At 51.1% G+C, this 22,601-nt stretch overlaps 2 protein-coding genes across 3 annotated transcripts; both read right to left on the reverse strand.

The window, feature by feature from the left end:
* Positions 1-203: 203 nt before the first annotated feature.
* Positions 204-16,429, reverse strand: IL27RA (interleukin 27 receptor subunit alpha). Its single transcript, XM_034996666.1, has 14 exons — positions 16,276-16,429; positions 15,731-15,848; positions 12,014-12,171; positions 11,769-11,926; positions 10,129-10,288; positions 9,954-10,027; positions 7,294-7,477; positions 7,002-7,190; positions 5,102-5,203; positions 4,868-5,026; positions 1,934-2,059; positions 1,455-1,548; positions 1,163-1,256; positions 204-1,036 (listed from the first exon to the last, which is right to left on the reverse strand). The coding sequence occupies exons 1-14, from the start codon at positions 16,367-16,369 to the stop codon at positions 782-784; spliced, it is 1,965 nt and encodes a 654-aa protein (XP_034852557.1). The 5' UTR covers positions 16,370-16,429; the 3' UTR covers positions 204-781.
* Positions 16,430-16,697: 268 nt separating this feature from the next.
* On the reverse strand, positions 16,698-19,480 carry RLN3 (relaxin 3). Of its 2 annotated transcripts, none has more exons than XM_034996668.1 (2): positions 19,238-19,480; positions 16,698-17,458 (listed from the first exon to the last, which is right to left on the reverse strand). In XM_034996668.1, the coding sequence occupies exons 1-2, from the start codon at positions 19,425-19,427 to the stop codon at positions 17,268-17,270; spliced, it is 381 nt and encodes a 126-aa protein (XP_034852559.1). In that variant the 5' UTR covers positions 19,428-19,480; the 3' UTR covers positions 16,698-17,267. The 2 variants fall into 2 exon arrangements, with proteins under 2 accessions (XP_034852559.1, XP_034852558.1); XM_034996667.1 differs by having other exon boundaries at positions 16,698-17,464; positions 19,238-19,473.
* Between the last annotated feature and the right edge of the window lie 3,121 nt (positions 19,481-22,601).

Below are 22,601 nucleotides of genomic sequence, written 5' to 3' on the forward strand. Positions count from 1 at the left end.
CCTCTCACAGCTACCTCGGCCTCTGGGCGTCCAGCGGCGGCTCCCAGGCACACCGGGGCGGGGGGGGGGCCCCCCCGGGAGCCAGCTGGCCCGCACGTCACCTCCTCCCGGGCTTCCGGGCGCTTCCCACTGCCTGTGACCCTGGTCCCCGTCTACGACAAAGCCTTTATACTTGAAAATAAAACGTTCAGGCATTCGGACAGTTGGAGTGTGTGTTGCTGGCACGGGACCGGCTCAGCACCTGCCGGTGGGAAAGCAAAGGGCTTCCCTCCTGCTGCTGGCGGAGATGGAGTGGGTGTGAGTACAGACGCGGCTGCTGGACAAAGTGCCCCAGCTACAGGAGCTGTACGAGTGTGGAAGTGTGTTTCTCTGGGTGGCTCAGAGTCCCGCAGTCCCTCGGGGCCTGAGCTTCCTTTCCCCTTCTTGCTCCACCGTCCCTCCGGTTAGAGCTGGATCGCGGGCACACTGGTGCTCCAGCCCCTGGGCGAGGGGAGAGAGTGCGGAGGAGCCCTGACCCCGTCCGGGCCTCGTCGGGGCCTCAGCCCGCGGCACTCCTGCCCGCAGTCTGCAGTCTGCAGTCTGCCGGCAGCGGGAACCCCGGGCTGCACCCGGCTGCCGGGCGGAGGGCAGCGGGGCTGATGGGAGGAGGGAGCTGCCGCTCACATTCATACATGGTCCTTTGCTCCCTCCTCCATCCGTACATTCCCAGGAGGGCCAGGCCCTCCTTTGTAGGGGGTCCTTCAACCTCTTCTTCCTGGCTGGGCGTCCTCAGGCAAGGGACTCAGCCTCTCTGAGCCTCAGTGTCTTCATCTGTCAAATGGGCACCCCTCTCCTGGCCTGGGCTGGGTTCAGGCCAGAACTTGGGACCTGGGGGAGGGCCCAGAAGGCCCAGCTCCTCGGGGGTGGGCAGGAAGTGTTTCTCGTAGCCAGAGTCCAGCTGGGGGGGGGCCCGGGGGGGCTCCGGAACCGGTAGTGGCTCCATCTCCTCCACTTTCAGGATGGGGAAGTCCCCGGGGGGCTGAGCCTGCAGCACCTCCTGGGAAGAGAAGAGACGGGGATTCTGCCCCCACCCATTCTCCCCGACCTGCCGCCACCCACCCCCCGCTGTCCCCGCATTTGCCAACTTCCCAGAGGGCCCAGACAAGCCAGCCTTTTTGCTCACCTCCATGTGGGGCCGGCCACAACTGCTGTTGGCCGGATCTGGAACCTTCTCCCAGACCCAGCGGGGCAGTACCTTGTGCCGAAGATGGAGGCACCTGGCCAGCAGGTAAGAGGGCAGAGAACCTAGGTGACCTGACACCCAGGCCCAGAGTGCAGAGCCCAGGAACGTCACAGAGCCCTGAGGCATCCCCTCACTTCTTGCCACCCCCCCCACCCCCCGCCCCACAAAGCTGAGCTAGTGTCCAGCTGCCCTCCCGACCCGGGGAAGAGACCCGCATGTCCGACAGCCTCACCTTCCAGAGGTGGCCAGGCTCACACCACAGCCCGTCAGGAGCAAGCCCCACAGCAGAAAGACACCCGGCAGAACTTTCCACTTCAGGGTGTTATCTGAGGCCAAGGGGCAGAAGAACATTTGGATACCAGGGATGGGCGAGGGATCAGGAAAGGATCATGCATGGGGCAGGGCTTGGGTGGAGGCAGGTAAAGGGGGGATGCTTATGAGTGGGTAGGGGCTAAGTGCGGGGAGATCTTGGGGTGGGAGTGGGGCTTGTGAATAAAACAGTCATCAGGGATAGGTTAAGGTCAGGGAGGCGTGAAAGGGTCAGAGACACACACTGCCTGATAATCCAGAGTATTTAGAAGGATCAGAATGCCCCTGAGGCGTCATCAGTAACCACCCCCAAGTCAAAAGGTTGCTCATTCACTGAAACCCCTATCTCCTTGAAATTGAGTAGGTCCCCTCCTATGGCAGTCCCACCCCAAACCCCCCTACCTGGTAGGTGAAGCCGGAGGCTGGGACCAGCTGGCCCCTGTCCTGCGATGGTGGATGCGGTCACCCACAGCTCACAAGGACCCCAGGGAAGGTCGGGCAGGGTGATGTTCTGGGTGCTGCCACTCACTGAAGGACACACCAAGAGGTTGGGGAGGCAGTCAAGTCCTCCCTCAGGGCCTTTGCATGTGTTTCCTCTCTGTCTGCAACACTCTCCCCAGATATCCACATGGCTCCCGCCTTCAGGTCTTTGCTCAAATTTCACCCCCTCAGTGAGGCCTTCCCTGACCATTAGAAAGTTAGCTCCACAAGGGCCATATTCCCAGCACCTGGATCAGTGGCTGGCACACGGAAAGCACTCAAAAAGGGTATTTATTCAAGTAAATAAAAGAAAGAATGAGCATCGTATCCCCCATCTGCACACTTATCCAGTGAATGGACATTCTCCCTAGACGGGAAAGACGTGCACCTCCCAGAACTATATTTGTTTACTTGTTTTTACTAAACTGCTCTTTTTTGCTTTTCTTTTTTTTAAAGATTTTATTTATTTATTTGACAGAGAAAGACACAGCGAGAGCAGGAACACAGGCAGGGGGAGTGGGAGAGGGAAAAGCTGGCCTCCCGCTGAGCAGGGAGCCCGACAAGGGACTTGATCCCAGGACCCCGGGATCATGACCTGGGCCGAAGGCAGACGCTTAATGAATGAGCCACCCAGGTGCCCCTCTTTTTTGCTTTTAAGCCAAAAGGCGAAGTAGCTTTTTGGTTTGTTGTAGGATGATGAGACATGAACACTGATCGCGCTCTATTGCCATAGAAAGACATCCAAGCTAAATCAGCAGGTGAAAAAAAGAAAGTTGCAAAACATCACAGTCGTAAGAGATTGAGAGGCCAAACTGTAGTCTATAACATGGTCCTCTTTTTAAAATAATAATAATCCAGGGGCACCTGGGTGGCTGAGTTGGTTAAACATCCAACTTTTGGTTTTGGCTCAGGTCATGATCTCAGGGTGGTGAGATTGAACCCTGCATCAGTCTCTGCACTGGGCATGGAACCTGCTTAAGATTCTCTCTCCCTCTCCCTCTGCCCCTCCCCCTCCTCTCTTCCTTTCTAAAATAATAATAATAATAAATGTATATATATTTAATAATATAGATATGTATAAACATTTTAATCTAAAAAAATAAAAATGGGGCACCTGGGTGGCTCAGTTAAGGTTAAGCATCAGACTTTGGCTCAGGTCATGATCTCAGGGTCCTGGGATCGAGGCCCAAAGCAGCCTCTGTAATCAGAGGGGAGTCTGCTTCTCTCCCTCTGCCCCTCCCCCCATTCATGCACATGCTCTCTCTCTCTCTCAAATAAAATCTTTAAAAAAATAAAGCCATAAAAATTTTAATCTGATGATCGATATATACTTTTGTAACATGGAATCATGGCAAAGTAATTATGTTAAAAAATAGGCTTTATCAGTTAGAGACAAATGCTGAAGCACTGATGTAGTTAGGGGTAAAATGACACAAAAGACTCTAGAAAAAGGGCGCATGGGTGGCTCAGTCGTTAAGCGTCTGCCTTTGGCTCAGGTCATGATCCCAGGGTCCTGGGATCGAGTCCCGCATCGGGCTCCCTGCTCCGCGGGAAGCCTGCTTCTCCCTCTCCCACTCCCCCTGCTTGTGTTCCTGCTCTCTCTGTCTCTGTCAAATAAATAAATAGATAAATCTTTAAAAAAAAAAAAAAGACTTCAGAAAAAAAGTGCAGGGGATAAAATGAAAGCAGATTGGCAGAAAGTAGGTAACTGTTGACACCTGGTGGGCACACCAGGGTTTGTTATACTAGTCTCCCTACTTTTGTATGTGCTTGAATTTTCTCTAATACAAAGTTAAAAATCTTCAAAGAACACAACTCCTATCTCTGTGTTAATAGATGCATGGAAAAGTCTGGAAGCTGCATTACCAGTGTCAGCAAAATTATGAGACTGTGCATATTCTTAAAAAAAAAAAAAGATTTATTTATTTATTTGAGAGACAGAGAGCAGCGGGGGAGGGAGGGAGAATCCCAAGCAGGCTCCCTGCTAAGGGGGGAGCCCGACATGGGGCTCGATCCCATGACCCTGATATCATGATCTGAGCCAAAATCAAGAGTTGGACGCCCAACCGACTGAGCCACCCAGGTGCCCTGAGAATGCTGATGTTCTTGATGACATACTCCTTTAATGTGTCAGCTATGGTAATAAGCACAGATAACTTTTGTAATTAGGAAAAAAAGGGTAATAAAGGTATTTTTAAGGAATTTGTGTTGGGACGCCTGGGTGGCTCAGTCGGTTAAGCGTCTGCCTTCAGCTCAGGTGATGATCCCGGGGTCCTGGGATCGAGTGCCAAATCGGGCTCCCTGCTCGGCGGGGAGTCTGCTTCTCCCTCTGCCTGCCAGTCCCCCTGCTTGTGTTCCCTCTCTCACTCTCTCTCTCACAAATAAACAAATAAATAAATAATCTTTAAGAATTTAAAAAAAATAAAAAGGAATTTGTCTTCTGAGTAAAAATGTAGCCTATACCCAAAGGTAGGAAAAAGAAATAAAAATCGTACATAATGCTGTTGACATTGTGGGCAATCTCTTTTCATATTTGTGCCTCTGCTTTGCTCAGTGCCAGGTTTATTTTACACAAATGGAACCACCTTGTGGAGTTTTGTCAGCTTTTTATCCTTTTCACTTAATAAACATGACAGGCATCTTTTAATGTCAATAAATATAGATCAGAGTCTTCGTTTTTAATGGTCAAACGACAGTCCATTATATTGATAGCCACGAGGGTTATTGTCCACTAGGGAACAGATGCCATCAAAGATTTTCCCAGGGCCTGAGAGGGAGGCAAAGGGCCCATCTGGGGACATGGGTGGGGTAGACTAATGGGTGGGTCTTGTGGGGGCAGGAGGCGGTGAAGCTCACCATTCATGCAGACAGAAGGCCTGGTCCCGCTCTGTACACACACGGTGTAGTGGGTGAGATGGCCCCGGAGTTGGTGCCTTGGGACCTCTCCCCACGCTATGGCGGGGGTCCCTGGGGGGGCATCCTGGAGTCGCCAAAGCACTGGCCCAGCTAGAGGTGCTGGGGAGAAAGCCAATGGGTCAAGGCCAGCCAGGGTTCCAGGGGGATCCCCCATTCTCCAGCTCCACCACTTACCCAGTTCCTCTCTGAACTTCCAGACTGGGGGGGCAGGGGCCAAGCCCCAAGGAGAGACTGCTGTCACTGTGATTCGGTAGGGGACCCCTCCTTCAAAATTCCCTGGTTGGTGGAGGAGCAAACACAGTCAGAGTTGGCTCGCCCTCCCCTACTCATTTCCTACTCGGTAGGCGTCTTCATTTGGGTCTCCTGAAGGACATGCTGAGATAAATACTTGGGTAACAGTAATTTTTCTGGGTGGTAACCCCACAGAATGCCAACAGGGCAGCTGGGAAGTGAAATAAGGAAAGAAAGGCAGCTAGTAAATGAGAACAAGTTCCCAGTGCAGGCAATCCCACTGGCGACCTCTGGGAGCCCATCCAAGGAGGGAGGAAGCTGGGATAGTTATCCACCAACACTTATTAATAATTGGTGACGGGCCGCATCTGAGGCGACTTAAATCACCAGCACTTCCAGACTGCTGCTCAGATAGGCAAAATGCTTCAGGGACCAGAGAAAGCCTTCAGGCCAGGAAAGGCAGGTGCCAGACTGGGAGATGCTCAAACACCAGGCTCTGGGTGGGATCCTGATACCCCCCATCATGGTGGGTGAAGCTCCTGAAGTCCCTTCGCAAAACCTACTGATGCTGCCCGGCCTTCCCCAAATGGGAATTTTCCAGAATCGGGGCTCCTCCTTCCTTAGGAAGAACTCTCTCCTTCCTAAATGTTTCACTCAATACATTCCCGTGCTCCCCCATGTTCTTTACACCAAGGATGGGCTTCCCAATGCCACACCCCAGCCCAGAACTCATTGCAAGCCCCCAGACCTCAGTAGCCAACAGCCCCATGGACAGCTCCATTTGGATGAACATTTCCAACACAACATATCCAAATGGATCCCCAAAATTCTGCCCCAGGACCTCCAATCAGAACCTGCCTGCTTCTCTCCCTTCCTCAGTTCCCACCTGGTACAGCCCTGACCCCTTCCCCAGTCTACTCCCCCCAAGAGCAACCAGAGAGCAACTGTTAGCTACTGAGTCAGGGCATATCCCTTTTCTGCTCAGAACGCTCCATGGTTCCTATCTCATACAGAGCAAAAGCCCAAGTCCTTCCTGTGGCCCACCAGGTCTTGCACAATTTGCTTGTCACCTCCCTGCCCTCACCTCCTCCCACTCTCCCCCTCATTCCACTCCAGCCATGCTCGCTGTTCTTCTAACACATCAGGCACATTCCTGCCTCTGGGCCTTTGCACTGTCTGTTCCCTCTTGCTTTTCCCTCAGACTTCCTCATAGCTCCCTCTCTCGCCTCCTTCAGGTCTTGGTTCAAACACTGCTTTTCCAGAAAGGCCTTTTCTAAAAACCTTTCTTTCTAAAATATCAATTCTGCCTCGTCCCCTTTGCCCTGTTTTATTTTTTTTCCCCAATTACATTACAGATGTGCATGGTTAGTTGTTGTTGTTTGTTTCATTGGGCTGCTCACTCCACAAGAAAGTCAGCTCCATGAGGATGGGGATGTTGCTGAGAGAGAGAATGGTGTGATGGTTCAGGGCCTGGCTTGAGGGGCCCGAGTATGTGGTTCAAATCCTGGTTCTACAATCTATTTGCTGTGTGGCCTCGGACAAGTTGCTTCACCTCCCTGGGCCTTTTTCTTCATCTCTACTTCGAGCATGATAATAACAGAAACTTACTACATAAGGCAGTTTGAGGAATTTAATGCTGCTGGTAAATGCCTGTAGACATCAGTTGCTATCACTGCATATACACCAGTGTCTAGAACATGGCCTGGTACGTAGTGAGTGTTGTCAATGAACGCTGCTCGCAGGAATTAATGACACTTTAACCACAACATTCTCTCCTGCAGGTCCACTCGACAGTCTGCTCTGCAGTTGCTAGGATAGGGACCCAGGGGTCCCAGGGCCTCACCTGGCAACAGAGCGCTGAGGCTCTCACGGGGAAGCCGGATCCAGTTGAGGTCCTCCAGGGGATCCCCGTCTCGAGCCCAGTCCACCACGTGCTCCTGCAACTCCCCAGACCCCCGCTGCCAAGTCACCAGCAGCTCTGTGCTGCCGGCAATGTGGCTGACCACCACTCCGTGGGGGGCGACAGCGGGACCTGGATGGGGGTTGGAGAAGTCTCAGCTGCCTACTCGGGAAGTCCCCGCCTCCCTCTCCAGGGCGCTGCTCGGAGGAAATTCACAGCACTTCCAGACTCTTACCCAAGCAGGCCAAAGAAAGGTTGGTGAGAGGCTCCCAGCTCGTGGCATTGATGGCAGACACCCCGACCCACTCGGCCTGGGTGGGGATGGAGGAGCTGCAGCAGGGAGCCGTCTTCTGGATCAGCTCCTGGTCTTCAGCCTGGAACCAGACTTTATAGCTCATCTGCACGCAGTGCCCCCGCTCCTGAGGGACGAGAGGAAGAAGGGGTTAGTATCTCCTATTTATCAGGCACATGCTGTGTATCTCAGTGAGGTCCACCTGACAAACCAGTCAGTGAAATACTTCTGTTGGCTACACTTTACAGATGAAGAGACGAAGTCTCAGGGGGGCTCACTGGCAGAGGGGACATTAGAATGCAGTTCCAGGACCCAAACTAGGGGGAAGTGAGTAAGGCACTCCCCTGGGGTGCAAAAATTAAAGGGGAGGATACCAAAAACCCAATAATCAAGAAAAATTATATTTTATCCTATCAAAATTAAGGCCAAACAACCCATGACAAACAAAATTTCAAGATTTTCAGTACAGACAGGATCTGACCCTGCACTTGTATGAGCCTGCCTTACTCGCCTCATCCTAGTCTGTGTCCTGTGCAATTCTTTGCGATTTCAAAATTCCCACTGTTGTACAGAGGAAAAACTTTTGTAGATGAATATCCTGTCTAATAATGTTAACTGATCCTAGAACCAAACTCCTTTTGATGTACTAAGACAAAATCGTGGGGGGCGGGGGCTGGTTTTAATACTCACTGAATTTTTTTTTTTTTAAGATTTTATTTATTTATTTGACAGAGAGAGACACAGCGAGAGAGGGAACACAAGCAGGGGGAGTGGGAGAGGGAGAAGCAGGCTTCCGGCAGAGCAGGGAGCCCGATGCTGGGCTCGATCCCAGGACCCTGGGGTCATGACCTGAGCCGAAGGCAGATGCTTAACAACTGAGCCACCCAGGCGCCCCAGTACTCACTGAATTTTTAAATATTCAGATACATGGGGACTTTCTGGACAGTTTTTATGATCAAATCCCAGCACAATCTGTGTTCTAATCAGAGAATTCTTTAATGTGCCCTGCATCACCTCACCACTTTGAAGTCCCTGGAAACTGGTTCTATGGCCTGGCATGTGGTTGACTTTGGTAAATGTCCTAATTGTATATGGAAGAAAGGCATGTTCTGACATTTCCTATGTGAGTCCATTAGGTTGTTTGTTAATCACATGTTCAAATATTCCAGATCTTGACTTGTTTTCCAACTATTATGGAATCACTGATGGGGTGTATTAAAATCTCCCACAATGGTTGTGGGTTCATATATTTCTCTTTATAGTTCAATTTTTGCTATATGTATTTTAAAGCTATATTATTAGGTACATACAGATTTAGTGCTCATCTCATATTGGTGAACAGCATAATTGCCATATGCAGTTACCTTATTTTCCCTTTATCTTCTACAGAATATTACAATTAGAATACTTTATTATAGGGGCGCCTGGGTGGCTCAGTTGGTTAAGCGACTGCCTTCGGCTCAGGTCATGATCCTGGAGTCCCAGGATCGAGTCCCGCATCGGGCTCCCTGCTCGGCAGGGAGTCTGCTTCTCCCTCTGACCCTCCTCCCTCTCATGCTCTCTGTCTCTCATTCTCTCTGTCTCAAATAAATAAATAAAAAAAGTCTTTAAAAAAAAAAAAAGAATACTTTATTATATATTCTTTAAAACATGAGAAAAATGGGTTATCTGTGTTTCATTTCAGTATAGTAAAGGGTGTTACAAAGTATGTATTATGATATAGAGACACTGAGGCTGTGAACTGCTGTTTGAAAGCCAGTGAATCTCAGCTCTGCCACTTACCAGTTGTGTGGTCTGAAGCAACCTCTCTGTGTCTCACTTTTCTCATCTGTAAATTCAGTTAATATAAACGAGCGTGTAGGCTAGAACCTGGCACATAGTAAGAGCTCTGTGTTATGTGTGGTTAAAATTAATATTAGACTGTGTGGCCTAAGATGGTATGGGCCCTGTTGTTCTGTTCCTTGCCATATTTACTGTGAGCCAGGGCCTAGCAATGCCTGGAACATAGCAGATGTTCAAAAGATTTGGATCAGGGGCGCCTGGGTGGCTCAGTTGGTTAAGCGACTGCCTTCGGCTCAGGTCATGATCCTGGAGTCCCAGGATCGAGTCCCGCGTCGGACTCCCCGCTCAGCAGGGAGTCTGCTTCTCCCTCTGACTCTCCTCCCTCTCATGCTCTCTGTCTCTCATTCTCTCTCTCTCAAATAAATAAATAAAATCTTAAAAAAAAAAAAAAAAGATTTGGATCAGTGAGGATGGCTGCATCATTGTCTATGATCTCCTAATGCCATTTCGATACTAGCATCCAAGCCCTGGCACACTGTGACGTATTTTACGGAGCTGAGCCTAGTCTTGCTTTCAAACCTCTGCACCTGCTGCTCCCCCCCCTTCTTGGAACACCTGTACACACCTTCATGTCTCAGCTCAGATCTCCGGAGGCTTGCTTTGTGCCCAGCACTATGCTAGGGCCTCTCTGAGCATCCCCTCCTTGGAGACTTGGACCAACCTCAAGAAGGTGGCCTCGGAACTGCTGTCTCATTTACACTGGTGTTATGTGGGGCTTCTTGACATGCGCAGAAAGAACGGAACTGCTCTCCATAGCTCACCTTCCATAGAAGCAGGGGTTCCTGTCTGCCTGGTGTCCCACAGAGGTTCCCAGATATCCATATATCTTTTGGAACTGTCAAGGATGAGGGAAGCAGGTACAAATGAGAGTGGCCTAGAGGTACAGACTGCTAGGAGGAGAGAGGAGGTTGTAGGGGCAAGCCTGAAGACCCTCACCAGAGGGCAGTGTCTGGAAGGACAAAATGGGGCTCCACTCGCTCCACAGATCCTCTTCTTTCTCCATTCGGCAGCGGCCACGCACCTCATAGCCAGTGGCCAGCTCCAGGTCCTGGATCTCAACAGGGGTCAGGGGCATGGACTTCACTTCTGGTTCCAGCTGGGGGATAGAGGACAAGAGCAATGAAGCTGAGGACTGAGTTGAGAGTACTTGACCTGGCATGTCAGCAGGCTCCAACTATCCTGCTTTGTCCCAGACCGTGGGGGTTCTCAGGACACAGGGCTTTTGGCTTTGTAATTAGGATAATCCCCGGCAAAAAGAGGAGATGAACTGGCCACCCTATGGGTCACATATAGCAGTAAGTAGTAAATTCTATTATTATCCCCATTTTACAGTTGAGGAAAACTGAGACCCAGAGAGGGGAAGTGACTTGCCCAAGGTCATGAAGCAGAGGAGTGCTGGAGATGAGATTCATACCCGGGCAGTCAGATTCCAAAGTCTGCATCTCTCAGCCTTTCTCTGAATTGCATGAATAATCACAATGACAACTCTCTTCTACCTTGTGATGTTTTGCATGAGGTGGCTGAGACAACTGGTTATCCCCAGTATCCACTCTCCCCTTCTTCCTTTGGAAATAGAAGCCCTGAGTATCAGCTGGGAATGTGGCTGCCAAGAGTAAGGACTCCATTTCCCAGCCTCCCTTACAATTAGGTGAGACCATGTGACTGTGTTCTGGCCAATGAGCTAGGAGAGGAAATGATACTGGTAACTTCTGGGTTGTACAAAGTACATGGGCTGGTACCCCAACTCCTTCTGGGGTCTCCTTGCTCTAGAGTTCTCTTCCATTTTTCTTGCTGTGTGAGCTTGGTAAGGTGCTGAACTTCTCTGAGGCTGGCTTCCCCAACTATGAAATAGATATCTTAAAAGCATCTACTACAGGGGCGCCTGGCTGGCTCAGTCAATGGAGTATGCGACTCTTGATCTTGGAGTCCTGAGTTTGAAACCCATGTGTGGTGTAGAGTTTACTTAAAATAAACAAAAATTAACAAATAAATAAATAAAAGCATCTACTATAAAGGGAGGTTGGGAGGGACTCATCAAGATAATCCATGCAATTAGCCTGGGACCTGATGCACAGCAGGTGCTCAGAAACGTCAGCTGCCTTTATTCATTATTTTGGGGTGTTTATTTAAACCAAGCCTTGCTCCTCATCTGTAAAATGGGTAGGTATAAAATGTACCTACTTCAAAGAGTTCTTGTAAGGGTTCAATAAGGAGCCTAGAATAGTGTCTGGCACACAGCAGATGCTCTCTAAATGTCTTCTATTATTCTTATTTTAAGGTTACTGTAAGCTACTGGAGGCCTTCCATTCATTCACAAAAATGTTAGAGGAAGTTTACTGAGTTTCTCAAAAATTCTAAGTGGAATTTGGGATTGGGACTGCATGGAATTTTAGATTATTTGGTGGGGGGGGTGATTTTTTAGCTGAACAAGATGCATGTACAGGCCTTTTGTGGGAAATGTGGACAGACTATAAGGACAAGTAAGGAACGGGCTCTGGGCTGGGTCTCTGATTTGGGGATGATGCCCTGGGCCCTGCCTGGAATAGGGAGGGGAATAGGGGGCCCCTGACACTCACCAGGGTCCAGGCTGTCCCCTGGCATCTTTGATAGTAGAACTGGCAGACCAAGACCTTATGGGGTGGCCACACAGGCGGGGCCCAATGGACAGTGGCCTCCAGGGGCTCATCCTCTGAAAAGTCCACGTCAGGGTACAGCCGGGGGGCATCTGGCTTCACTGAGGAAGGGGAGGCCAGATGCATTAAGCCAGGGCCTCCGGGACCACCCACTCCACACAAAGCACACCCCCCATCCCGCCTGTTACTTCGGGTTTCCAGGTTCACGAAGACTGGGGGCCAGAGAGTCTGGCCTGCCTTGGTACCCCAGACAAGCAGTTCATCAGACATGGTAAGCTGTTCCCGGAGGATGGTCACCCAGCTCTGTCCGGTGGGCACTGCCACAGTCCACGTTCTGTTGGAATGGCTGTGGAGAAGAGAGATGGGGATGGGGGGTGTGGTGTATATGGGGTTGGGTCCAGAGCCATAATGATAACTCCTCTGCCTGGGTTCAAATCCCAGCTCTGCTGCTTCAGAGCTGTGTGACCTTGAACAAGTGACTTGACTTCTCTGTGCCTGTGTCCTCAGCTACAAAACGAGGGTGATAGAAATACCTGCTGAAGAGCTGGAGAGTGAGGGGAATCAATGAGCTAATAAACGGATTGTGTTTACAACAGTGCTGGGTGCCCAATACATGTGAGCATTGCTTATTGTATTTATTGGCGCCTACTTACATGTCTGCACATTTACACTTATGCAACTACCCAGTCAGCAAAACACCTAAGTATATGATTGATGATAAAGAATAGTCTTCAGGGTGAAGAGGATGCAGTGTGATGATGTGGTGAGGAATGATAGTGCTATTTCAGGCAGGGTGGTCAGGAGAGATCTCTCAGATGAGACTTTTGAACAAAGGCCTGAAGGACAGGAGGATGGAGCCGTGCAGTACCTGGGGGAAAGCATTTTAGGAAGAGGCAGCCGCGGCAGGTGCAAAGGCCCTGAGGTACACTCACTGGTGTGTTTGAGGAACAGCAAGGAGGAGGCCTGCAGGACAGGAGTGGAACGACTGAGGGGGACAGTGGGCGGAGGTGAGGGCAGGGAGGTGACAGGCAGAGTGTGCAGGGCCTGGCGGGCCACAGGAAAGACTTGGGCTTTTATTCTGAGTGAGGAGGGACCCCTGGAGGGCGGGGAGCAAAGCAGAGATGTGCCTGACGCAGATGGTCACAGGCGCCCCCTGGCGGCTGTGGCGGAGAGCAGACTGTGGGCTTGAAGGTGCAAGCCAGGGGCCCGAGGGAGGAGGTTAGTAACTGCACGGCCCAGGTTAGCCATGATGGATGGGGGTTGGACCAGGGTGGGTGCCCAGGAAGTAGAGAGTATCAGATTCCGGATAATGTAGAAAGTGAAGCCGGCGGGGCGCCTGGGTGGCGCAGTTGTTAAGCGTCTGCCTTCGGCTCACATCACGATCCCAGAGTCCTGGGATCGAGCCCCACATCGGGCTCCCTGCTCAGCGGGAAGCCTGCTTCTCCCTCTCCCACTCCCCCTGCTCGTGTTCCCTCTCTCGCTGTGTCTCTCTCTGTCAAATAAGTAAATGAAATCTTAAAAAAAAAAAAAAATAGAAAGTGAAGCCGGCAAGGCTTGCTGACAGACCAGATGTGGGTGACAGCGAGCCGGCGTTGAGGATATCCTGAAGGATTAGATTTCAGAGGTTCAGAACAAGGCCTTCATAAAACAACAGCAACAACAAAAATGCAGATGTTGGTGAAGATGTGGAGACATTGCAGCCCTAGTACACTGCTGGTGGGAACGGAAAATGTCGCAGCTGCTGCAGAAAAGTTTGGCAGTTCCTCAAAAAGTTAAACACAGAATTGCTATAGGACCCAGCAATTCCACTCCTAGGCATAGACCCCAAAGCACTGAAAACAGGAACTCAAGAACTTGTCCATGTATGTTCATAACAGTGCAAGTCACAATCGCCAAAAGGTGAAAGCAAACCATATGTCCACCAACAGATGAATGGATACACCAAGTGTGGTGGATCCATACAGTGGAATATCACTCAGCCATAAAAAGGAAGGGTGTTCTGATTCCTGCTACCATGTGGATGGACCTCAAAAACATGCTAAGTGAAAGAAGCCACACAAAAGGCCATATTTCTTATGATTCCATTTATATGAAATGTTCAGAACAGGCAAATCCATACAGACAGAAAGCAGGATAGTGGTTGCCAGGGGCTAGTGGGGGGTTGGGGGGTAGGACAATGGGGAGTGACTGCTCATGGGGATGGAACTTCCTTTTGGGGTGATGAGAATGTTCTGGAACTAGACAGAGGAGGTGGTTGCACAACACTGTGAATGTACCAAATGCCACTGAATTTTTTTTTTTTTTTTAAGATTTTATTTATTTATCTGACAGAGAGAGGAAGAGAGCACGAGCAGGGGGATGAATAGGGGGAGAGGGAGAAGCAGACTCCCTGCTGAGCAGGGAGCCTGACATGGAGCTCGATTCCAGGATGCTAGGATCATGACCTGAGTGGAACTTCAGTGGTTCCACTGAGTGGAAGCCACCCAGGCACCCCATGAATTGTTCATTTAAAAATGGGTTAGCTTTGGGGCGCCTAGGTGGCTCAGTCGTTGATCGTCTGTCTTCAGCTCAGGTCATGATCCCAGGGTCCTGGGATCGAGCCCCACATCGGGCTCCCTGCTGGGCAGGAAGCCTGTTTCTCCCTCTCCCACTCCCCCTGCTTGTGTTCCCTCTCTCGCTGTGTCTCTCTCTGTCAAATCAGTAAATAAAATATATTTTAAAAATGGGTTAGCTTTGTGATGTGAATTTATCTCATTAAAAAAAAGGGGGGACCTTCTCTGACTCCTCTGTCTTACACCATTTAAAACTAGGCCCCTCTGAAAAGGAATGGCGGTGATGATTGCACAACAATGTGAATGTATTTAATGTCACTGAACTGTGCACTTAAAAATGGTTGAGGGGCGCCTGGGTGGCTCAGTTGGTTAAGCAACTGCCTTCGGCTCAGGTCATGACCCCGGAGTCCTGGGATCGAGTCCCACATCGGGCTCCCGGCTCAGCAGGGAGCCTGCTTCTCCCTCTGACCCTATCCCCTCTCATGCTGTTTCTCTCTCTCTCTCTCTCAAGTAAATAAATAAATAAAATCTTTAAAAAAAAAAATGCTTGAGAAAAAAAAGAGTAAATTTTATGAGTATTTTACCATCATTAAAAAAAAAAAACAAGTGACGCCTGGGTGGCTCAGTCAGTTAAGCGTCTGCCTTCGGCTCAGATCATGATCCCAGGGTCCTGGGATTGAGCCCACGTCAGGCTCCCTGCTCAGCAGGAGCCTGCTTCTCTCTCTCCCTCTGTGTGCTCGCTCGCTATTTCTCTCTCAAATAAATAAATAAATAATCTTAAAAAAAAAAATACCCACCCACCCCACCTTGGTTCCCGCCTTTCAATGCCCCTTTACTCCTCCCTCACTTAGCCAAATTTGAAATGAATTTGAGTTTGCAGGTGTGATTCATCACGAAGGAACCCAGGTCTCCCCCTTGACTGTGGGCTCCACGAGGGCCAGGCTTTCTGTCTACCTCTTTCATTGCTGCATCCCTGGCACCAGACCAAAGTATCTTTTTATACCCTCAGAGAAGTTAGGCTACCTGCCTAAGGTCACACAGCAATAAAAAACAGCTCTAATTATTAAGCAATTTCTCTTTGCCAATGCCTAATTCACTGAATCCTCACAACTAACGCTGGGAGGCAGTTTCTTTATTATCACCTTTTGACAGTGGAGGAAAGAGAGGCTCAGGGAAGGAAGGTGACTGGTCTAGGCTCACACAAGGAAATGCTGAAACCTGGAATCGAAGGGCTGGAGAGGGGGAGGGCTGCGGAGCAGAAGTATTGGGGTCCTCTCAACCTGAGTTATGCTGGGACCTGAGTGGCCACCCCTCTAAAGCCTCAGTTTCCCCAAGTCAGCCGGTTGTACTCACTACTTCTGGCTCTGGAGGTGCAGCGTGGAGGGGGCTCCCAGGTCCCCAAGAGCTTCCCACGAGCAGTTCAGGTCGCCCAAGGGTCCAACTCCATAGCACTGCAGTGGCCCAGGGCTGTCTGGAGAGGGAGGCGGGGGTGGGGTGAGGTAGGGAGGGGGTCCCAGGGAAGCGGCTCAATTCCCCCATCCTGCACATCCCAGAACCTGAACTTCCCCCGACTTCTGCCAATTGTGGAGGGCGATCCGGGGGGCCCTCCCGGGGATGAGCAGCAGGAAGGGGGCGCTGGACACCCCTCCCCAGGCTTCGGGCATAACTCCTCCCCTCCCTCTGCCAGCCACATCCTGTTACCACCCCGGGGCCTCGGGCTCCCACCTCGCGGCCGACCCCCCCCTCCCGCCACCCCGTGCGCCAACTCCTCTCTCCGCCCGGTCCCCGCCCGGGGAGGTGCAGGGTGGCGTCTGCAGCGGGGGCGCTCATGCCGCAAACCCGCGGTGCAGGTGGAGCCTCGCGGCGAGCGCCCGCCGCGGGCTCGCTGCACAACTCACCCTGGGACCGAGTCCGGTGGCCCAGCAGCACCAGCAGAGGCAGCAGCACCAGCTTCGGCCGCGGCCGGAAGGGGGCGGCCCGGGCCCCCCGCATGGCGCCGCACCGCGGCCCGAGTCCCGCCAGGCCCTGCCCGGCCCAGCGCGGCCGCCCCGCTCGCCTGGCTGTACGCCCCAGCGCCAGCGCCGAGCGGCGACGGGAAGCGCCCCTCCCCTCCCAGCCGCCTCCGCACCTTGCGCTCCGGGACCCGCCCCCTCCCCGCGGCGGAAAGTCCCCGGCGGCGCCGGCTGGGGCTGCGGAAGGGGAGGAGGGACGGCCTGGGGCTTGCGGCCGCCTCCGCCGCCGAGAACCCCTGAAGCCCGTGCGGCGCCCAACGCGCCCCTGCGCCCCCGCTCTGATACGTTCACACGCCGCAAAGTCCTTTGGAACTTGTATTATTGGGGTTCAAGAAGGTTCTGATCCGTCCCCTCAGCGAGCCTCCCACCCCAGGATGTGAAGGGAACCCAGGGCTCCCACCACCCGTTCTAGGGTCCCCAGCTTGAGAACCCCAGCAGGTGGGGCTGGAGGGGGAGGGGCTGAAGGCAGGGAGAAAGGGGTAGGCGAGGGCTGGAATGGAGCAGGAACATAATTTGGGCTGGTCGGGAGACAGAGGCCGCAGTTGGGGCAAGAGAGACTCAGTCAGGGCAAAGGTCTGGATGAGGGTAGATCGGTTTGGGTAGAGTAGGGGCACCGTTAAAGCAGAGAGGACTGTAGGCTAGGCAAAGACATGATACGGCCTGGGGAGAGGTCAGGGGTCAGGACCAGAGGTTTCCATTTGGCCAGGTAGGGACAGTTTGCTCAGGGTGAGGATAGGCTGGTCAAAGGTCAGGGTCATTTAGGGGGGGACTGTGTCTAAGTGCACAGGCCTGATCTGATTTGCGGATGGATGAATGCATGAGAAGCCAGAGACAGGTGCCCAGCTGGACCCTGGGCCCCTGGCCACCAAGTCACTGGTCTAGCAGAGGCTCCTGATTTCACTCTTACTGCACCCCCACTTGCAGCAGGTGCTGGAGAGGCCCGCCACGACATCACGGCCACCACGCAGAGCCCCCAGAGTCCCCCCATAGGAAGCCCGGGGGGACTTGGTCAGGGCCAACCACTCGCTGGAGGCTACTGCCTCATCCAGCTCACTGTCTGGGTCCGAGTCTGCATCTGGGAAGGAGAAAGATGAAAAGAGTTAGTGCTTGGGGCTCAGTTTCTGTCACAACCAGAGTCTGGCTGGCCCAGCTACTTCAATTCTTGTGATGCAGCCTCATGGTCAAAGGTTTTATTCCATACAGACCCAGGTTCCAGCTTTGGTGGGCAAATTATTCAACCTCACTGAGCTTGCCTTTTCTCTCTTGTCATTTCTTTTCTCCTACTCTTTATTTATTGAGAACCTGATGGTTAAGAGCATGTGTTTGGGGGGCACCTGGGTGACTCCATCAGTTAAGCCTCTGACTCTTGATTTCGGCTCAGGTCATGATCTCAGGGTCATGGATCGAGCCTCGCGTAAGGCTCTGCACTCAGTGAAGTGGGGAGTCTGCTTGAGGATTCTGTCTCTCTCTCCCTCTGCCCCTTCCCCCTGACTCATGCTATTTCTCTCTCTCTCTCTCAAATCAATCAATAAATCTAAATAAAAATAAATAAATAAAATGGGGCTCTTAAAAAAAAAAAAAGAACATATGTTTGGGAGCTGAACTAAGCACCAATCCAGCCTCTCTGAGTTATAATCCTGAGCATATGAATTTACTTCTCTGACTCTTGGTTTCCTTCTCTGCAAAGTGGGGGTACTAATAACTCCTATCTTCTAGAGTTTTATATGGAGTAAATGAGATAATTAATACTCAAAGAAAAGCTTAGAACAGTGTCTGGCACACAAGAAGCATTCACAATAACCCTGATCATTTATTGAGCACTTATTATGTGCCAGACACTGTTCTAAAGGATTTAGTGGATTAACTCCTTTATTCCTCACAATGACAACCCCATGAAGTGGGTGCAGCTGTTATCATTTCCAATTTCCAGACGAGAACACCGAGGCACAATTTGGTAGGCTAACTTGTGCAAGAAAACCCAGCTATGGGGGTGCTTGGGTGGCTCAGTTGGTTGAGTGTCTGCCTTCGGCTCAGCGGGAAGCCTGCTTCTCTCTCTCCCACTCCCCCTGCTTGTGTTCCCTCTCTCACTGTCTCTGTCAAATAAATAAAATCTTAAAAAAAAAAAAGAAAAGAAAAGAAAACCCAGCTATGAAGTTGTAGGGCTGCTACTTGAACCCAGGCAGTGTGTCTTTCCGGTCCATATTCATACCATCATCATCACGAACCCCCCCTTTTTTTTTTGGCCAGGCTCCTGCCCCTCATGAAACTAGGCCCCATGCCCCCTGCTTGAGCCCCGACTGAACCCCTTGCCCAGTTTAGATGGTGTCCTAATCTGTTTTTGACTCAGTGTTGCCACTTAACCACCTTGGGAGATTCAGGGACTGGGCCTCCTATTTTCGGATAAAGGGGCTCGGAGAGGGTAACCAACTCGTTAGGAAGGTCACCTGCTAGGTGGCAAAATCTGGCCTTGTGTACTCCACACTACCTTCCTTGGAGGTTGAAAAGCACTTCAGTGTCAGTTTCTAAATGGCATCCCACCTCCCACCCCACCCCCCATCCTAGGAGTTGTGCAAGCAGCAGCCTTGCTTAAGGCAGGCTCACACTCGGCAGGTGCTCCAGAAATAGTAGCTAGTTCTTGGATGACTAGAGGGTGTGGATGGCTTGCCACCCCATCCCGGCTCTGCTAACTGGCTCATCCCACCTCCGCCCAACTTTGAGGCCTGGGCAAGTTCCTCCAGTTGCACATAGTAGGACAGGGACTCTTCTGCCCTGTCCCTGGCTCTTTGGACCATCCCATGTCCCATCCACTGTCCACCCCCTCCCCCCACACGCTACCTCCCAGCCTCACCCATAGCTTCAGGAGCCAGAATGTCCGACCGTCTCCACCGGGAGCCCCCGCAGGTGAAGATGACTGCCCGGATGAATTCCCGGCCGCAAAGCTTCACTCCGTAGGGCGATGCCCAGGCCTCAGCCCTCAGCCACAGCTCCCCAGCCAGCACCCACACGGTCAGCAGCAACAGCAGCGGGCGCTTGGCCATGCTGGACAGGAACACCTGGGACTCTGGGGTACAGTGAGGCAACTTCCCTGGGTGTCTGTGACTCTGCTGCCTCCTGGCCCCCCATTTATACATCCTGGCTCCCCCCACCTGTCATGGAGAAGGCAAGTGACCTCCTTTATCTCCTTCAGCAGAGGGGATAAGGGCATGGCCCCCCCGCCCGACCTTTCCCATTTCCAGGACCAAGTGATAACCTTTAACCATGGATGGGGTGACGTGGTCCAGCTCACTGTCATCTTCAACAGAGAGGGTGAGAAGGTCTCAGTTCAGCAGAGACCAGGAACCCAGACCCCACCAGATGGGAAGAGAGGACACAGCCAGATACCACCCCCCCATAGGACCTCCTCCATGAATAATATCAACAATGATAATGAGTATTTCCACAGTATGGGCTGGGCTGCGAGGCCAGGCACCTCTCTAATTATTTTATATCTACTTAATCTTCCCAATAACCTATGATAATGGTTCTCAAATTTGAGCAAGCCTCAGAATCTCCTGGAGGTCTTGTTAAAACCCTATTTTAAAATAGGGCCCTATTTACAGAGCATCTGAGAATCTGCATTTGCAACAAATTTCCAGGCTTTGCTGATGCTGCAGTGGTCCAGAAACCACACTTTTGCGAGCCCCTGGACTATGAGATTAGGACTAAGATTATCCCCATATTACAGACAAGGAAACCGAGGCACAGAGTGGTGACAGAAGGTGCCCATGCTCAGCTAGTAAGGGGGTGGGGTGGAGATGGAGATTCCAACAGAGCCATCTGGCTCCAGAATCCATGCCCTCCAAGGGAAAATTTTAAGGATCAAAAAAAATTATTATGGGGACAGAGTTTCAATTTTGCAAGATGAAAAGAGTTCTGGAGATGGATGGTGAATGTGCTTGATGTCACCAGGCACTTAAAAATGGTTAAGATGGCGGGGGGAGCGGAGCAAGATGGCAGAGGAGTAGGAGACCTGGATTTCATCTCCTCTCAGGAATTCAGCTGGATAGGGATCAAACCATTCTGAACACCTACAAACTCAACAGGAGATCGAAGAAAAGAATAGCAACAACTCTCTGAACAGAAAAGCGACCACTTTCTGGAAGGTAGGATGTGTGGAGAAGTGAATCCGACGCGATATTCGGGAGGATAGATGGGGGGGGGGGGTCTCCGTCGGCCGCTCCTGGCAAGTGATAGAACCATGGAGCACAAAATCGGAACTTTTAAAAGTCTGCTCCGCCGAGGGACGTCACTCTGGTGGCTAAGCGGGGGGTGGAACCCTCCAGGACAGTGTGGTCTCAGGACCCTCGGGGTCACAGAAAGACCGGGGGTGCCTGAGTGTAGCAGAGGTCCCAGGTATCGGAGCAGGGAAGCCGGCTGCAGAGGCGGAGCCCAGGCGCGGGCTCTCAGCTCGGGGTTGCCATGAACCGTGATCCGCGGCACAGTCGGGCCCCTGCTCCTCCAGCGGGGACCCAACAAGCGGCAGATCCGGGGAGACTCACCTTCCTTCCCCGTGAGGAACCGCGCGGGAGGGCACCGCAGGGATCTGCTGGGTTTGGAGACTCCACCCGGGGTCGGGTGCCAGAGATAGAAACGCCCGGTCACAGGCCGGGTGAGCACGGAGTGCGGCCGGAGAGCGGGGAGACGGGAGTGACTGGCGGCTTTTCTCTGGGGGCTCACTGAGGAGCGGGGCCCCGAGTTCTCGGCTCCTCCGGGGCGGAGATTGGGAGGCCGCCATTTTCACTCTCTGCCTCCAAAGCTGTACGGAAAGCTCGCAGGGAACAGAAGCCCCAGAGAGCAAACCTGAGCAGATTACTTAGCCGGGAGGGGGCAAGGGCGGGGCAATTCCGCCTCCGGCAAAGACATTTGGGAACCACGGCAACAGGCCCCTCCCCCAGAAGATCAGCGAGAAAGTCAGCCAAGACCAAGTTTACCCATCAATGAGAACGGCAGAACTCCAGCGCTAGGGGAATAATGCAAGTAGAATTCACGGCTTTTTTACCATGATTCTTTAGTCTTTCAAAGTTAATTTTTTTTAACTGTCTTTTTTTCTTTTTTTTTTTAAAGATTTTATTTATTTATTTGCGAGAGAGAGAATGAGAGACAGAGCATGAGAGGGAGGAGGGTCAGAGGGAGAAGCAGGCTCCCCGCTGAGCCGGGAGCCCGATGCAGGACTCTATCCCAGGACTCCAGGATCATGACCTGAGCCGAAGGCAGTCACCCAACCAACTGAGCCACCCAGACGCCCTCTTTTTTTTTTTTTAATTTTTCTTTTTCCCTTTTTCAACCAACATCTTATCAATCCCTTTTTTAAAAAACATTTTTAGGGGTGCCTGGGTGGCTCAGTCGTTAAGCGTCTGCCTTCGGCTCAGGTCGTGATCCCAGGGTCCTGGGATCGAGCCCCGCATCGGGCTCCGTGCTCGGCGGGAAGCCTGCTTCTCCCTCTCCTGCTTCCCCTGCTTGTGTTCCCTCTCTCGCTGTGTCTCTCTCTGTCAAATAAATAAATAAAATCCTTAAAAAAAAAAAAAAGATAAAAATAAAAAAACATTTTTATTTTTCATTTTTAGAGTCATATTCTATCCCTTCATAGTAGTTACCCGTATTTTTGGCATATATATATATATATAAGTTGTTCTCTCTGTAAAAATTTGAGATAGTTTCTTCTAACAGATCAAAATACACCCTAAATCTCTAGTATATGGTTTTTTTTCTACTCCCCTGCCTGATCACATTCTCTCCCTTTTTTTTCTTTTTTCTTTTTTAAATTCTCTTCTTTCTTTTTTCAAACAACTTCTTATCAATTTCTTTTATAAAATTTTTTATAATTTCCATCTTTACAGTCATATTCCATCCCTTCATCATATCAACCCTTATTTTTGTATATATAGAAGTTTTTCTTTCTTTAAAATTTTGGGAGGCACTTTCTTCTAACAGACCAAAATACACCCAAAATCTAGTGTGTGGCAGTGATCTATATACCACCCTGATCATATTTGATCACATTCTGGTTTTTTTTGTTGTTGTTGTTTTGTTTTGTTCTGTTTTTGTTTGTTTTTTTCTTTATCTTTTTCTTTTTCTTTTTTTTCTTTTTCTTTTTTCTCTCTTTCCCTTTCTTTTCCCACTGCTTCAGGTCTTTTCTGATTTGTTTAGAGTATATTTTCTGGGGATGTTGTTAC

This window comes from Mirounga leonina, unplaced genomic scaffold, assembly GCF_011800145.1.
Source record: "Mirounga leonina isolate KUSES-001 unplaced genomic scaffold, KU_Mleo_1.0 Mir_94, whole genome shotgun sequence".
NCBI lineage: Eukaryota > Metazoa > Chordata > Mammalia > Carnivora > Phocidae > Mirounga > Mirounga leonina.

What these genes read in the sequence shown, in the direction of transcription:
- IL27RA (XM_034996666.1), bottom strand. Translation starts at nt 16,369, where the DNA reads ATGCGGGGGGCCCGGGCCGCCCCCTTCCGGCCGCGGCCGAAGCTGGTG. An exon ending in CACCTCCAGAGCCAGAAGTA is followed by an intron (nt 12,172 to 15,730) that starts GTGAGTACAACC and finishes TCTTCTCCACAG; the next exon opens with CCATTCCAACAGAACGTGGA. An exon ending in CCTTTCTTTGGCCTGCTTGG is followed by an intron (nt 7,191 to 7,293) that starts GTAAGAGTCTGG and finishes ACCCCCATCCAG; the next exon opens with GTCCCGCTGTCGCCCCCCAC.
- RLN3 (XM_034996667.1), bottom strand. Translation starts at nt 19,427, where the DNA reads ATGGCCAAGCGCCCGCTGCTGTTGCTGCTGACCGTGTGGGTGCTGGCT. An exon ending in TCTGGCTCCTGAAGCTATGG is followed by an intron (nt 17,465 to 19,237) that starts GTGAGGCTGGGA and finishes TCTCCTTCCCAG; the next exon opens with ATGCAGACTCGGACCCAGAC.